At 38.2% G+C, this 17,455-nt stretch overlaps 3 protein-coding genes across 4 annotated transcripts in view; 2 read left to right on the top strand and 1 right to left on the bottom strand.

Moving 5' to 3' along the window:
- Positions 1 to 386: 386 nt before the first annotated feature.
- On the bottom strand, positions 387 to 1,991 carry ly86 (lymphocyte antigen 86). The gene is made up of 5 exons (XM_016540667.1): positions 1,804 to 1,991; positions 1,008 to 1,094; positions 789 to 923; positions 637 to 689; positions 387 to 556 (listed from the first exon to the last, which is right to left on the bottom strand). The coding sequence occupies exons 1-5, from the start codon at positions 1,946 to 1,948 to the stop codon at positions 473 to 475; spliced, it is 504 nt and encodes a 167-aa protein (XP_016396153.1). The 5' UTR covers positions 1,949 to 1,991; the 3' UTR covers positions 387 to 472.
- Positions 1,992 to 4,393: 2,402 nt separating this feature from the next.
- Positions 4,394 to 12,626, top strand: LOC107729918 (coagulation factor XIII A chain-like). Its single transcript, XM_016540656.1, has 12 exons — positions 4,394 to 4,460; positions 5,607 to 5,789; positions 5,899 to 6,150; positions 6,314 to 6,432; positions 7,746 to 7,853; positions 7,934 to 8,111; positions 8,241 to 8,379; positions 9,442 to 9,545; positions 9,637 to 9,732; positions 10,587 to 10,753; positions 11,984 to 12,120; positions 12,405 to 12,626. The coding sequence occupies exons 1-12, from the start codon at positions 4,394 to 4,396 to the stop codon at positions 12,568 to 12,570; spliced, it is 1,716 nt and encodes a 571-aa protein (XP_016396142.1). The 3' UTR covers positions 12,571 to 12,626.
- Positions 12,627 to 15,196: 2,570 nt separating this feature from the next.
- The window catches only part of LOC107729927 (cell death activator CIDE-A-like), a 6,692-nt gene continuing 4,433 nt past the window's right edge, over positions 15,197 to 17,455 (top strand). The window contains exons 1-2 of one of the 2 annotated variants that reach the window (XM_016540664.1): positions 15,197 to 15,432; positions 16,502 to 16,676. In XM_016540664.1, coding sequence (XP_016396150.1) covers positions 15,392 to 15,432; positions 16,502 to 16,676 — 216 coding nt within the window. In that variant the 5' untranslated portion in view covers positions 15,197 to 15,391. The remainder of the gene's footprint in view (positions 15,433 to 16,501; positions 16,677 to 17,455) is intronic. The other variant, XM_016540665.1, reaches the window with a different exon arrangement.

The raw sequence follows: 17,455 nt of genomic DNA, 5'->3' as shown, positions 1-17,455 counted from the left end.
CTAGAGGGATAAATCCAGGAAAACAGGCAAAGATCAGAAACCAAGAAAACAGACAGGGCAAGACTAGGCTAGGACTGGGAAACTAACGAGGGCTCTGTAAAGTAGCTATCACTGCTGGCGATAAGCGCATACAATACTCGGCAGTTTGATAGGAGTCAGATTAAGTGATATATAGTTAATGTGTGATTGGATACAGCTGTGTGCAATCAGTGCTGTGTGCAATCAGTGCTGTGTGCAATCAGTACAATGGATGATGGGATATGTAGTCCGGGATGATGCAACAGTTTGTGTAGTGCGAGAGTCAATGTAATGGAAAGGGTGACCTCTGATGGCAAGCAGACGGAAGTTCATGGACCGGATTTGTGACAATAAGAACAACACCTGAGTTCAACACTATGTAATACAATTAACATAATGTGATAGATTTCACAGTTGCTCTCAGCTGAAGTACAGGTCCTCTGGTCTTAAAGGATCAATGAAAGCTGAGAGTTGCATTCACACAGGCAATCAGGAAGCCGTCTTGATTTATTGCACGTAGTTTAAGATCAAAATTAACCTGTGAACAAACACAAGTCAGACATATGGATCAACAGTGAATCAAAGCCTAGGTGTTTAAATGGAATATACAAACCAAACCTTTAGAGGAATATTTGTTTTTGACTTAAATGATGACTCAACGGTGATGATTTCTGGAGAAATCAAAATTTGACATGTTATTCCCAATAATATTGCAATCTGTTTATTATAAAACTGTCAAAGGTAACCGACAACTTTCTTTCTAAGCTCACCTCCTCTCCTGCTTCCACAAAACTTGAAACGTGGGAAGTGAGGAAGACAGAGGGGCTCGTCCTGATTCAAGATAGGCATTTTTTGCCCGTGTAGCCACAGCTCATATGATGAATAAAGCTCATCGATGGACTGCCCTGTGGAAAACACACATTTATTGCCTGACGGCTTCATGTCATTTATCTGAAACGTAATATTTATGTGCAAAGATGAAAACTCACTCAGAATCAAGGCCAATCTGATTTTTATGAGATCAGTTAATCTCTCAGGGCAAGGCAGGAGAGTGAAACCTACATCCTGTAAAGGGTCTGAGACAATGAAATGGGAAAATGAAAGCAACTCACTATACATTTTAGGATGAAAATAAAAGAAAGATCAAATTAATTAAATGACTGAATTAAATTTACTGACAATTGGTAGTTCCTGTAAATGATTGACATCTCTCAATCAAACAACACACAAAAGCGGAAAACATAAAAAAATTAATAAAAAAAAGTAATATATATATATATATATATATATACACTATACTGTTCAAAAGCTTGGGGTTGATAGGAAAAAAGGAAGTCTCTTCTGCTCAACATGACATCCTCTGTTTATTTGATCAAAAATACAGTAAACATTGTAATATTCTGGAACATTATTACAATTTAATATAACTGTTTTCTATGGTGTTATATTGTAAAATGTAATTTATTTCTGTGATCAAAGCTGTATTTTCAGCATCATTACTCCAGTCTTCAGTGTCACATGATCTTCAGAAATCATTCTAATATGCTGATTTGCTGCTTAAGAAACATTTCTGATTTTCAATGTTTTATCTCTATTATCAATGTTGAACAGTTGTGCTGCTTCATCTTTTGTGAAAACCATTTGAAATAGAAATCTTTTGTAACATATAAATGTCTTTACTGTCCATTGAATGCATCCACAATGAATAAAAGTATTAATTTCTTAAAGTATGTATCTTACTGACCCCAAACTGTTGAACAGTAGTGTATGTCACACTGATCTCACCGCAGCTCCTGTAGGTCACTGTAAGTCTTTCTGAGTCGCAGACTGTGTGAACCGGCCATTGAGGATCCTGAGAGTGAACCCAATTCATCTGAACCATAATCAGAATCAGAACCAACAACATATTGCCACGCAGTCGTATCTTCATAGCATTCAGGTTGCTTTAGACCCAGAGTCTGACTCAACTTAACTTCTCGTGAATTTTAGGTGAAATACGTGGAACAGGGCAACTTAACTTCTCATTAAGGTCAAAGCGATAATTTCAGCACGTCACGAGTTTCACTTCCCTGAATCTTCATGTCAACACAACTTTATTGCCATGCCCTTTAGCCACTTCCTAATATCCAGTACAACAAGATGTATTTGTGTAAAATACATTTGTAATAGAACCTAAATTATGACACTCCTGTAAGAACAGCATCTTATCCACCCTGACCTCTATTTTGATGCCTCATGTATAGAGTTTAACAGTTCATTTAAAAGCATCACAATCAAATCATATATTCATTCAAAATTTTCCAACTTCTGTTTTCATGTCAGTAATTTCTATAATGAAATAAAAATATTTGTAATATTTCAGTTTCATTTTCCAAGTCATTTTTTATTTGCTAGTCTGTTTGTTTTAACTCACAATTGTAATTGTGTATTTTATATACAGGCAAAAGCTATTATTGATTGATTTATTTATGAAATTAACTCAGTGTCGGAAACAGGAGGTAGAAAAGCAAAATTCTCTTCATTTTTAGATACAGCATTGTTTAGGACTGCTTATGCTGGTACTATCAGTATCAGTTTATATATTATTTTTAGGGATCAAGAGAAAAAGAGGAAAATGGACTTGGAAAAGTCACAAGGTTTGAACTTTATATGGATAAAAATGTAACACCAACCCGCTATGCATCATCTCCCATAACAATTGAGGTTTTATCTGACCTAGAGTTCATTGAAGGTATAGTCCTACATTTGGTCACAAAAATGACATTTTTTTTTCCATTAAGGGGCAACATTTGCCACTTTAAATTGATTTCTATGGTCATTTTTAGAGCATTTATAAAGGAATTTTTCTCTAACCATATCAGATATATGTGTTAACTTTTATTTTAAATTCTTAAATGTAATCAATAAATTAAATATGAATGATAAGACACTATACTGTACAGTTAGCAATCAAATGAAATCAGCATCAGTAAAATCCATCTTGGCACAGAAGCTGCATCTTGAAGTGGCATTAAGTCTGTATGCAGATCAGAGGTGGCATAAATGCATTTACACTCAAATTACAAGTGCATAAATACTGTTATGAGATTAGCATTTTAAAACGTAAATTAACAACTTCTTTCTTTATTGACATATTTGCAATCAGTATGGTATTCCTAAAACAACAACAACAACAACAACAACAACAGAACAGCTCTCTTGCTTGTGCAATATTGCTTATAGTCTGTATGTTATAAAAAACAAGAACTCCAGGGGTATTTTGACGACATATGTTGAATTTTCAGGGCATTTTTGCTAAAAACCCCCCAGTAATTTCTGACCCTGCATTTGATCCGTCCTTGGGAATCAAACTAATGTCATTGGCTTTGCTTGCTACAGGAACAGGTCTACATTTAGGAGGGACTCTGATATGAGTAGGTTTTTTGCTGTTGTTGCATTAAAACAACATGGAATGAAAAAAAAAAATAACAGAAAAATACAAAAATAAGGCTACAGTAAAATCTGTTTGGCTGAAGGTAACTGCAATTTAGCTTACCATAAACAGTGAAGATTAAATTAGATTTAACAAGACAATACATGTACAGTATGAGTATACTAAAATCTGGCTTTTGGAAGTATGATAAATAACATATACATTTTGAATAAAATATTGTTGATGTTTTAAAGAACGCCTTTAGTAGTTCAAGCCGTTAGTGATCAGTATATGCATACACAGATCTATCCACCATATCCACAATGATGTGAAATATAAGTCACATATTCCAGCATGTGTTATTGTTCCATGATCCTTCAAGCTTTTGGACTGGCTACTAAAGCGAATGATTTTTAAACAACTTGTTGTCTGATCAGTGTCTGATGAAGGAATTATATGTGATGCACAATTCTGGTTTAAAAATACAATGGCCACATGTATTCATCTGTATTTACAATTTATATGACGATGCTTGCTGTGAAATGTCACTATCATTTGTTTGATTGAGAGATCATTTATGTGCACTGCTGATGATTGTTAATGGTTTCTGCAAATCAGTTTAGAGTATTTTTCCTTTATTTTCAATTCATTTCATCTTGAAATGTATTGCGTGTAAATCTTACATGAATGATTTAGTGGTCTTCAAAACATTTAAGGACCATTAAACTCACTTCATAACTATAATAACATAGGAAGAATTACTATCATATATTATTATTATCATCTCATCTATTGTAAGTGATGGTCTGGAATATGCTGTTGTCATCATGAACCAGAAGCAAGGTCACAGATCTGTGTGTCAGACTGACCTGATCTTGGGATCCTCTTGACTTTGGCGGCTCTGGTTCCTTGGAGGTGTTTTTCTCCAGTGGAAGAGGAAGTCCTGAGCCTATATTAATCAGCATGGAGCTCCTCATTGGTACATCTGCCTGGAGCTTCTCAGCAGACCATCTACTCTTCTACAGAGACCGTGAGTTCAACACTTTTAATGACAGTTTTCAACTGGATTTCTGAACACTTTAGCATTATATACAAGGCGGTTTATTTTAGTTTTATGACCTATAGTACACAGAGTTTTTTTTTTACTCCTGCCATGTCTTAGCTGATGTATTCTCAAAAGGGTAGGGACGTTCGTTTCAGAAATTTTTGGAACTGATTCCGATTTCTGGTTCTGGAATCAACTGTTCAAATTCCCTTTGTATTCCCTGATTATTATCAGCATCCATAATCTCTTTATGTAGTCCAAAGCGTCGCTCAAAACCTTCCATTGTGGACAACAGACAAGCCAGTTTCACCTTTTAAGCTAAATCATCACTAATTTGCGTTTGTGCACCAGCGTCTGAATTGTGTGTTTTAGGTTCAAAAACTCAATGTAGGAAACTTGTCCAAGTCGTAGGCAATTAAATATTTGTCAGTCGAATGCTGATCACAGAATTAAACAGTGACTGAAAAACCTCATTAACTTAAGCAAATTAAAGGTAATTAATTAGCAATATACGTTCACACATATGGCTTTGTTTAAGTTTCAGTATGACATACCATGACACATAGCTGTGACACAGACAAATATGCACGTGACAGCATGAAATAATGGCTGCAATCATTTTTTTAAACCGATTCATTGAAATTAACCGTCCAAAAGAACCGATTTGCGGTTAGCGCTATTGAACTGAAAAAGGCAACTTTTCCCCAACTTTTGGAATCAATTTCTTGCTTCCAAGGTGTTGAGAATCGAGAATCGATTCCTCGATTCCCAACGACTTGGAAGCAAGAAGTTGATTCCCAGCCCTACCTAAAGGACTGTCTGTATGGCTGTATTTTTCTAACATTAAAATCATCTGTCATCCAGGCTAACGCCAAGACATTTTGTGCACATCATGTCACTTGGGCAGCCCTGGGAACACCAACACGGCCGTATTTCCCTTGACAACTCAAACTCACATGAGTCTAACCTACTTGAGTATGAGGCTTTTGATGTTCTGAGGCCAAGGGGACCCCTAGATGAAGGTAAAGTCTTACTCATGTTTGCATTTATGCATGCCATTCTGCACATAAAATATTCAAACATTTGCCACAGTTTGTGAAAGTAAGTCTTCTTTTTAAAAAAAAAAAAAAGCAGCAGGTCTCTCTGTGTTGAGCGTTGACATGCGTGTGGCGGAGAACAGAAAAGACCATTACACGGACAAGTTCAAGAGTTCCAGTCTCATTGTGCGCAGGAATAAAGAGTTCACCATCATCATCAAACTAGACCGGGCCTTCAGTGCAGAGCAGGATGATGTGCAGGTGGAGTTCCTGATTGGTGAGCTTCTGCATTTAGTAATACTGACAAATTACATAAAGCCTCTGTAATGAAGAAGCAGTATATGAAATATCTCTCGTCTGCTATATGAAATATCTGCTCGTCACAGGCAGTTCACCTAATGAAAACAAGGGCACCTACATCACTGTGTCCATTGGAAAAGGGAAACATAACAGGCACTGGAAGGGTCGTGTGGTGGAAATGCAAGGCAATGAAGTGACAGTGGGCATAACACCTGACGCCAGCTGCATCATTGGCCGATTCCGCACCTTTGTAGCAATAGTGACTGATTTTGGAAGACGGCGCACTCAGAGGAACCAAGACACTGATTTCTATGTGCTGTTCAATCCTTGGGACCCTGGTGAGTACAAATGTAACACACTGGAAACAAACCTTAATATTTGTAGCATGAATTTGTCAAACAACGGACCTTTGATAAGTCTGTACATTTGCTTGGACACTGGACCATTATTATCTTACTACACATGTGATGACGCATGCATATTGTATGTGCTGCTACCCAGCGGATCAAGTGTACATGGACAAAGAGGAAGACAGACAGGAGTATGTGATGAATGATGTGGGGATCATCTACAATGGAGAATACAACAACATAACCTCCCGTTCATGGAACTTTGGGCAGGTTGGCAGTAATCTGGAGATGTTTCTTCACATCAGGCATAAAGAAATTTGGTAACACTTTATTTTAAGGAGTCCGTGTTACACATGTTACATGTACTTACTATTATAATAGCAATTAACAATGCATGATTACATGCAAGTAACCCTAAGCCTAACCCAAATCCTAACCCTAACCATATAATAAGTACATGTAGTTAATTAATATTACTCAGTACTTATATGTATAATTACACTGTAAGAAGGACACCTTAAAATAAAGTGTAACCAAACATTTCCTCCCACTGAGCTCATGCCCATATACAGTCTAACCTAGGGGTGTCCAATCCTGCTCCTGGAGGGCCACTTTCCTACAGAGTATAGCTCCAACCAGCTCAAACACACCTGCCTGGAAATTTATAGGGGTGTTTCTCAATCATAAAGCTGCATCTTAGTAAGGTTGCATACCTCGGCTGCCACACCATCAAGCACCGTAGAAGCCCATCTCAATTTGAATGATCCTTGTAAGATGCATCAAGTGTATCCTTTGTGTCTTCCAATTACCCACACTCCTTTGTACACATGCCAAACCACACACACACACACAAAAAAACAAAGACGTAAAATGAGACCGCATTGAGCATATCGAGTTTCATAATGAATCCATAACGTTTAACCTTTATGACGTTGCCACTGGGACTTACTAGACCATCTCATTCTAGCGTTCAATGCTGAGGAGGACTCAAGCCTAGAAGCTGAGAAAGACTGGTCTATTAAGGACACAGCCTCACTAGGATGCAGCCTTCCAATTGAGAAACATCCTTCCACTTCACTCTTAGACATACTTCCCTGAGCACTTTCCCTTTGGGGAATCCCTGCTACCATTTTGAGGTACTTTCCACTTTATCTAGAGGAGGGAAATTTATATGGATAGATCCTAAACACCTTTGACTGAGGGAGCAAGACTACTCATATGTACACTTCATGAAACTCAATATATCACAATGCAACACGATTGTGACACAGCAAATTGTGCTTAATTGACCCCCACCCCAATGTAAATAATAACGTGTAAAAAGCAAATAATCACCATTGCAGATTCCAAGTGAGCAAAGGCTTAGGACGTTCCAATTCAACCCATTGCATGGGTTCTGCCAGTAGTGTGCACTCATGCAACATAGGCCATGAGGTACATCCAAGTCAACGAGAAGTTAGAAGACCTTTACTAACTGATCCAAGTGTGTTTAATTAGTGTTGAAGCTAAACTCTGCAGGAAGGTGACCCTCCAAGAACAGGACTGGACACCCCTGAATTAACGTCCTATGTGGTTTACTATAGTTTGAAGAGGGGGTTCTGGATGCCTGTCTTATGGTAATGGATGCTGGGAAAGTACCGCTACTGTTCCGTGGAAATGCCACTGAAGTAGTTCGGCAAGGATCAGCTCTGGTATGATTTGATAATAAGAATTAAAGTATGGACAATTCCATGAACAAGTAATCATTTTATATTTGGTGGTATATTTTCAGCTGAACGCCCAAGACGATAAAGGTGTCATGGTTGGCAACTGGAGTGGTGATTACTCCTCTGGCACAGCACCCACTGCCTGGACCGGAAGTCCTGAAATCCTGCTCAAATATGCCAGTGAGGGTTGTGAGCCTGTGTGCTTTGTGCAGTGCTGGGTGTTTGCCGGCGTGATGAACACTTGTGAGTATGGCGATGGCACTTTCTATGGGGCGTCCGTTTAAAAATGTTTCTTCATGATAGTTTAAAACATTATGTGAACATCAAAATTCTACGGCATTTTTTGCAACAACCGTTCAACCCCCCACCCAGTTATGCGTTGTCTTGGGATCCCTGCACGGGTCATCACCAATTTCTTCTCTGCTCATGACAACACGGGCAACGTGAAGACAGACATTGTGCTGGACAAAGATGGGAAAATTGACCGAAGCCGAACAAAAGATTCAGTCTGGTGAGATTCCCTAAACAAGGTTACATCCAAGAGGTCCACAATTCTGTATTGCAGAAAATTGGTGCCTTGGTTGAAATAACAAGCTGTGTTTACACTGCAAGGCTTAGTGCACAGATCTGATCTTTTGACCATTTCCAATTTTTCGTCCCATCTGTTTACATTCACTTAAGACACGACTAGTAGGCCTACCTGATATCTGCATTTACATGAATCCCCTCCTAAACTAGACCAGTTCCATTGGTGATCACTTTCAGAGACTCAGTTGACCCTTGGGTTTTGAACAGCCGTAAATGAAAATGATGACTTTAATGCACACCGGCTGCAATTATCGCACTTATACCATGATCACTTGCCAACATGGACATTGACAAGTTAAAACTGTCATTGATGTTTGCAGTGCAAAATTTGTCTGAACAGAGTAGAGCAGTTTTCGTAAGTTGTTTTATCTACTGGTCTTTAGAGCTGAGTTTAATTACTCAAAAAACAGCGACATTATTATCACCTTGCTGAAAATATAATGTAGCAAAGATATTTTATTTATAAAATTCACGAGACAGCGTCTTAAACCAAGTTTCTGCGCTCCTGAATACTTAATAAAAGAAGCTGAGTTTTTGTTTGAGCGCATACAGGCAACATCTGCTTCATAATTTGACAAAGTAAAGTTATCTTTGTGGGCAAATGCGTCTCACTTGCCTTGTGATGGCTTGGAATTCCAATGGGAATCGGATTTACGTGTTTAGACATACAGTAGGTCAGATGTCCAGATATTGGATATGATTAAAGCGGCTCAGAGCGGATGTGAAAAATCAGATCTCGTGCGGATTTTTATTTACACATGTGCAATAATATTTGATCTGTGTCACATGCGAGTAAAAAAATCTATTTTTTAAATTAATTAATAATTTTTTTTGTGCCAGTGTAAATGCAGACTTATACATTGCAGGCTTTTTCACTACATAGTGAAAAAAAATATTTATGATATACTATGAAGCCAATATAGTACTATTGTCAGGTTGGTTAGTAATATGTTTAGACGCAATTCTGCAATTCTGTATTTCACAGGAACTACCACTGCTGGAATGAGGTGTACATGAAGAGGCCTGATCTGCCTGAAAACTTCTCTGGCTGGCAGGTGGTCGACTGCACCCCTCAGGAGACCAGTGATGGTATCATGAGCTCTGCCACATCATAAAAGTACCATAGAAGTACCTTTTTGACCCAAGTTTATAGATATGTTATTTTACATGTCCCATACAGGTCTTTATCGATGTGGCCCAACGTCTGTCAATGCCATCAAAGAGGGAGAGCTCAGCTATCCGTTCGATGCAAAGTTCGTCTTTGCAGAGGTAAAAAGCATGTCAATGTTCTTGCTTTTACCCTGTAGATTTAATTGACAAGATTTTAAAGGGGTCATACGACGTTGCGAAAAAGAACATTATTTTGTGTATTTGGTAAAATTCAATGTGTTTATGCGGTTTAAGGTTAAAAAAACACATTATTTTCCATATAATGTACATTATTGTTTCTCCTCTATGCCCCGCCTTTATGAAACGCGTCGATTTTTACAAAGCTCATCGTTCTAAAAAAGCGAGGTGTGCTCTGATTGGCCAGCTATCCAGTGCGTTGTGATTGGCCGCAAGCGTGTGACGGAAATGTTACGCCCCTCACCATACTGTGATGATGCCCGCGTTGCATATCGCGCTGCGTAAACATAAAACCATGTCTGCATTTCTGATCGGAGAAACAACAAACAACAAGCGCTACTGTACACTGCTCAAAACTCGTTGTGACTAGGAAGAGCCTTTGACCTTGCTTAGGTTGACATGCTCTTAAATCAAGAGCCTTGGTTTACTAATTTGGCTGGTTTATAGAGCCTTTGTTCTCAACTTCATTTGATCCAAAAACATCTTAAAAGCCTTGAATGTTTATTTATACTGGGTAATTTGATATTATAGGGCAGTCAATACTAAATCGTGTTGTGTTCTAGATTCTTGGAGCGACAGTTTAAAAACTGGTTTCAGTAACTCGAGAGCTCTCTATTGACACTTGCCAGACTCAACAAAGCCTTTCAGTTATTTGATTGTTTAACAGACTTACATGAGGAAGCCAAACATCCTATGGACATGTGCACCAAACAATAGAGTTTTGATTGATGTGGGAAGGAGTGGAAAATGCCAATATTTTGCCTTCAACCTCCATGAATCTAGGAAGTCTCAAGGAGAGAGAGACCATGCAGATGGCAGAGCGTCGTGGAGTTTCTTCCAGGGACTACTTGCCACCCGCTGAAGCAGGTGTGACCATCGAGCTCCAGGCTGACACCATCAAAATGGGTGAAAACCTCAAGCTGACTCTGAACATTAAGAACCAGACCAATTAAAATAAATGAATACATAATTATATGCATAGATAAATAATTTATAATAAATCCTGCAATATTCCATTAAAAATAAGATTGGTCATTTTTGATTTCATAATGACTTTTAACTGTACTTCTACAAAATTATGAATAAAGAATGTGCATTAGTGTGTTTTTGTTTTTATTCAACTTATGAAGGTGCTGTAAATTGAATCGCTATATATTCTATCATATTTGTACAGTACTATTGTATTTTGTTCATGCAACTTGCATAGTTGTTTTGTAAATGAAAAAAAAAAATCATTTATTTGAACAAATTTACCTTTAATATAGTTGCTGCACCCATTGCATCCAACAAGTTTTCGCATAGATACGCCCCCTGAACGATTACGATTTTATGGTGGTTTTCAGGTGTAAATACGATCTTGTCTGAAATGCTGGTAGAAGTCTTCTGCAGGGCTCAGTGTGGGCTCGGCAGAAGTGCGCATGGAGGTCGCCCTTCTTAGGGGCCGTTCATATGTGGAAAACGGGGGCCGCGCGCTGCTTTTAATGTTGTTACAGAAAGGGTGAAGCTGATTGGTTGGTTCTCATCACATGACCCTATTGTACATCACATGACATCACACTGACACATGAATGCTTGCGGCATTGTGAAAAGTTGGGATATTTTCATCTTATTTTTATATATCTTATCTTCTTTTTATATCTTAATCAATGACGTACATCCAAGTCAAAGAGATGGAGGGAAGTTAGATATATAGACAGATATAACAGAGCTATAATGGTTTCTACTGGCTTTTGTCACATTGCTCGCATCTGGTGTCAGTAGTCTCGTGTAGACAGACCTTCAGACTGACAGCAGAAGATCTGGGAACCTTGGCCACTAGGTTAGAATGGCCAAGGACCACCCAAGAGGCGATATGACTGACAGGAAAAGCAACCAATCACGTTTCAAGCAACCAAACTCCTGAAGTGTTACCAATTTTGTGTGCCATATGCATCCGACGTTCAGCCAACAGTATGTGGGCGTGAAGTCTGAGGCTGAGACTATGGTGTCAGTTGCTTTAGCAATAACTCTGTGACATCTCCTGGATGGGATTTGCACTACAAATAATATTTAGTTGAGTTTTATTTGTTATTAGTTCTTATCTTAGTTACAATTTTCCAGACTTACCTTTATAATTGCACAAAGAGCTTTGTAAAAACAGTAAATGTTTGTTGGTGCTCTACATTCTAATTTATCTGCAGATGACTGGATCTCCCATGGTTGGCAAGGAACTCATGGTCAGTGTGGAATTCCTGAATCCCTATAATTTCATCCTGCAAAAGGTTCATCTCCGCATTGATGGACCTGGTCTGATACCGACCAAATTGAAATATTACAGGTGAACTTTATATTTATATCACACTGGCAGGTGAAATAAAGCAAACACACATAGATGTTGAAATAACTACTACACCATACACCAATAAACATGTCCAGACATTTACAAAGACAAATATAGTATTTATTTTTGTGCATATACACTATATCCATATACATTCAATGATTTATTTTGTGGTGACTCCTGTTTATGTTGCGGTCATGTTGCATACATAGAAGGCCAAATACACCGTTGGCTGAATTCTCAAAATATTTTGTCTCTTATGTGTGTGTTTCCACTTGCAGCCAGATATTACCTGGTGCCTCGGTGACATATAAAGTGTTGCTGATCCCTCGATTGCTGGGGAAGAAGGTGCTGATGGTGTGTCTAGACTGCCCTCTACTGAGACAGGTCACCAATCAGCTGGAATTTGTAGTGAAAGACGAAAATAGGAATGACCTAAAAGAGTGACACAGGGAACAAGATAGAGAAAAGACAGGGAAAGAGGAACGGAAGAGAAAACACAATTGCAGTGCCATTGCTTTGTTTTGCGTTGATTCACTAAGCAAAAAATTTTTTTTTAATGTTTTTTTTACCAAGAATTAAATAATTAAATGTTACATCTACTTTATGTTACATGTACTGAAGTTAAAAGAATAGCTCACTCAAAAATTATGTTTTTTTCCAAAACCCTTATGACTTTCATTGTTCTGTGGAACACAACCGATATTTTGAAAAACAGAAGAGACATTTATGCAGGTTTGGACAACATGAGGGTGAGTAAATGATGACAGAACTTTCATTTTTGCCTGAACTATCCTTTTAAATCAGCAAGTGTGAGAACTATAATTAATAATGACAGCCATTGAAATCCCTAGTGATCTGCGACGTGTTTTGTTTGGGGAAATGCTTTCTCTGGTTGGAAGGAATCTTAACTAACTTACTGTATTAATCACAATGTATTGTTGTTTTATTGTGCTCTAATGCCATGGACTATGTTGTACTAATGCAAATCAACAATAAATGTTTAGCATGAAAGCTTTTTGATGGATGCAGTATGAGCCTACTCACCTCATGCCATTACAAACCTGTTTGATGTTACTTTTTTTCTTCTTCTGTGAAACGGGCACACACAAAAAAAGTTATTTAAAAAAAAAAAGTGTGTTGAATGTATTGTACTGTTGCTTAACAACATACCGATTGTTCTGCCGAATTTTTTATTTTTGGTGTTTGGTGGTCAATGTATGTTTCTGACCAAATTTTTAAACTTTTGATGTTATTTCTAGCAAGAAATCAGTATCATAGTAATTAACTATTCACTCATTATTCACCGTTATGCAAAGTCATTGCCTGATAAGGCAGCGAGGCAACAAATTAGCCTTGCAGCCACCAGTGTATTTCAGTGTATTTCCCCCGGGAATGCATGTTTTTTTTTTTTTTCTGAAATAACCATGATGTTAGATTTGATATTTAATGAAAACATTGCTGAAATTGCACAGTGTATGCCCGACTTTACATGATCTAGGACCTTTATAAAGTGTGTGCAATTGTAAAGACTGTTTGTCTGCATTAAATTAAATATGCACTCTAAAAAATGCTGGGTTAAATATAACCCAGCGCTGGGTTAAAAAGGGACAAACCCAGCTATTGGGTTGTTTTGACCCAGCGGTTGGGTTGTTTTGAACCCAACCACTGGGTCAAAACAACCCAACCGCTGGGTCAAAACATCCCAACCGCTGGGTCAAAACATCCCAACCGCTGGGTCAAAACATCCCAACCGCTGGGTCAAAACAACCCAATAGCTGGGTTTGTCCCTTTTTAACCCAGCGCTGGGTTATATTTAACCCAGCATTTTTTAGAGTGTGGCATCTAACCTGATTAAGGTCTAATAAATGGTTAACTACAAGAGAACAAATGTGTTTTCCCTCATATTTTACAATATAACGTGTGGAAATAAGTATGAATATTTGTGATACTGACATTATATCGAGAGGTGTGATCCTCACATTCTAAGTCTTCAGAGACCGGGCATTGCCTAAGGCTGGGCATACACGTTTTTGATAAATACCAACTCTCGCTGTATGAGTAAATCGCATGAGATGTAAAAACCTCAGGATTTATGTGCTCACACTATACGGTCCGATCGTCGAGCTGCAACTTGCCTGCTCACACTATACGAACGAAATAAACATGTTAGAACTGTGTAGCCTCCATCGCTTCCGTTCATTTCTGTTTTCATGCAGGCGCAGTGAGGGAAAAAACACTGAGGTTAGGGCATTCGGTTCGTAGCTCTGCTTCAACTGTGCGTTACCCTTACATGAGGCGACCAAAATTTCTGACATGTCAAAAATTCATCTGACGATCCTCGTTTGTGTGGTGTCATTACGATGAATGGACTGCTCCCGATCGAGACGGAGCGTCCCCGAACTCAAATCATGTTTGATATTTAAGACTCTTGATCGGGCTCTTCTGACATGATGCCTGCAATAGCCAGTGAGAGCGAGCAAGCGTCACCTACCGGATGTTGCATGCTTCTAAAACTGAATCTTGGCAGCCACAAACATGAGAGTACTGAGAAAGAACATCACCCATATTCTTTTTTTTTCTATTTTGTTTTTCAATGTTCAACAGAATGCATGCCAGGAGAGCCAGGTGACAACGTCGATTGTCCTCCATGTGTTTTCCTTCTAGAGTCACGTTTGATCTCACTGTGAAATCGTTCCTCCAATCAACAAGTGTGTGGTCTCGTTTAGAGGATCATAAGGCTAAAAATCGGTTAACACTGTCTTCATGTCTGTGGTCTCCCATGGCTTTAAAATCAGTTGTGATTTGAGAATCGTCTAGTGTGTCTCAGGCCTAAGTTGCCAAATGTTTATCACATCTACAAAAGCCATATTCCACTGAATTCCCAGGTTTTTGCTCCCTCTTGTGGGCTTGTGTTAATCTTCTGCATCCACTGATGCGTGGTTGTGTTCGCTGTCAGCTTGAGCACGCATACAGACCTTTGAACAATGTTATTTCTTTATCAACACAGTTTTGTTTTAGGGTGCTTTGGAACCAGATCCTTTCTGACTTTAATAGAAAGAAATAGAAGACATAGAACAAGGCAGCTTAACTTTCCCATTATATGCTACTGTAATAATGAGTTAGGCCTATTTTATTAATGAATTTATTCACTAGTCGGGCATCAGTACAAACTCCTCCTGCAGGTCACAAGTCTGCTCAGAGCATTAGTGTTTTCATTTACAGCTCAGTGACTGTGTTTTTAACATCTCCAGCAGTTCTGTGAAGTATGGAGTACGCGAAAACCTTAGTTCCTACATCTCTAATGAGGTAAGACACTGTTTAATATTTGTAGGCTTCAGTGTTAGAGGTCAGCAGGATTTTTGGGGAGTCTTTTGGTTATTTGTGTAAATGCAAGCTTGAAATTCTCTGCATTATTTTAAATTTTATTTACTCTATTAATTAATAGTAGCACTTTACAGTATGGTTCAGTTTGTTAACATTACTGTTATGACAGCATATATTTTTTTTCATTATTTTAACTCATAAAATTAATTTAAACAACTTCAACTTGATTTTTTAAGCTATACAAGTTGTTTTCTTTTTTTTAAAGTCAGCTTTAATTAAGTTGAAATGACTTTTACTTGTGCTTATACCGTAATTAAAAATGTAAGGAAATGTTTTACAGTATAACATGAACTAACTATAAACAATACATCATACATTAATCTCATAAATGTTAATTTCTACATATGCTAATACATTTTTAACATTTCAAATGGTATACCTTAACAATTTATTAAGAACAAACATAAATTAACAAAGAACATTAATGTATTTATGAATTAGCATTAAGCTAGTTTAGTTTATGAAATCTAATGCAACAAACTGACCCTTATTTTAAAGTATTACCTTTTTAATTTAAAATTCCTCATGCACAAATCAAAGAATTAAACCCCTGTGAGTGAAATACAGTAAAACTAATGTGCAAGTGATCTGTACTGCAATATACTCTGCTGTGAAAGTGTTTTATCAAGCATTGCATTATTGCTGCAATAACAGATGCAGTAAACAGATCTCTTCCTGTTTATATAACCATAACTTAATCTTAACAAACAAAATTGTTCGGTCAGTGGCAAATTGCCTGGGTCACCGCTGTCCATTAAATCCTTTCATAAAGCTGTTAATTTCTATAATTCAACAAGCTGTAGCTTTAGATTAACCCCAGAATGGTACATATTACATTAAAGGTACATATCAGTACCTTTTAAAAGAATATCGCCCCAGTGACAGTTTTGTTCCTTTTCCTTCTGAGAGTGTATGGACAATCGTGAGATTGCAGGTCTAGTTTTGAAGTTAACCACTCAGACAACGATTCTTTCTCTGTGCCGTATTAAAGTGTCAGCTCTGATGGTGTGTTGATGTGGTGCTGTAGGTCTGTGTCGTCGGTGCAGACGTCTCTTGCCCAGCGAATGCTGCCCCCTCCTCAGCCCCGTCCGTACAAGGTCTGCACGCAGAACCGCCGCAGGAGGAAAGGCTTCACCGCCAGCTCTCTAGCAGACCTCATGGAGCAGGTCAGATCTCTGGAGCTTAGTAAAGCACGACGCTTCATACTCGAGCCTATAGGGTTATTTAGGAGTTACACTAACGTTCAGCACTTTGAGGTCCGCAAGATTCTTAAAGGGGTCATATGATGTTGCTAAAAAGAACAGTATTTGGTGTATTTGGTGTAATGCAATGTGTTTATGCGGTTTAAGGTTAAAAAAACACATTCTTTTCCACATAATGTACATTATTGTTTCTCCTCTATGCCCCGCCTTTCTGAAACGCTTCGATTTTTACAAAGCTCATCGGTCTGAAAAAGCGAGGTGTGCTGTGATTGGCCAGCTATCCAGTGCGTTGTGATTGGCCGAATTCCTCAAGTGTGTGATGGAAATGTTACGCCCCTACCATACTGTGATGCCGTGTCCCGGCGCGATGAGACAAAACCAATAAAACCCATTATAAACGAGGCATTTGTTGCATCCAGTGGGGCCATAATTACTGATTGTAATGACTTATACTGTGTTTTTACGCTTTGCGTTGCATCGCGCTGCGTAAACATAAAACCATGTCTGCATTTGTGATCGGAGAAATGACAAACAACAAGCTCTACTCTACACTGCTCAAAACTCATGTTTGAATCATCAGTGGCAAATCCTTTAATATAAAAAACGTACTTACAGTCTGTGAGTCAGAAGCGCCAGACTGTCCTTGCAAAGTTTTTTATAGAAACAGCCTTTGTGTGTAGACGGCATTGTAGGCTACTCTGCAGGATCAGGAAACAGTCCTCGTCCTCCGTAAAATGCGTTGC

The sequence above is a fragment of the Sinocyclocheilus rhinocerous genome, unplaced genomic scaffold (assembly GCF_001515625.1).
Source record: "Sinocyclocheilus rhinocerous isolate Xijiao unplaced genomic scaffold, SAMN03320098_v1.1 scaffold67, whole genome shotgun sequence".
Lineage (NCBI taxonomy): Eukaryota > Metazoa > Chordata > Actinopteri > Cypriniformes > Cyprinidae > Sinocyclocheilus > Sinocyclocheilus rhinocerous.
Note: the sequence above shows the minus strand (reverse complement) of the source record. Positions and strands in the feature narration are given on the sequence as shown.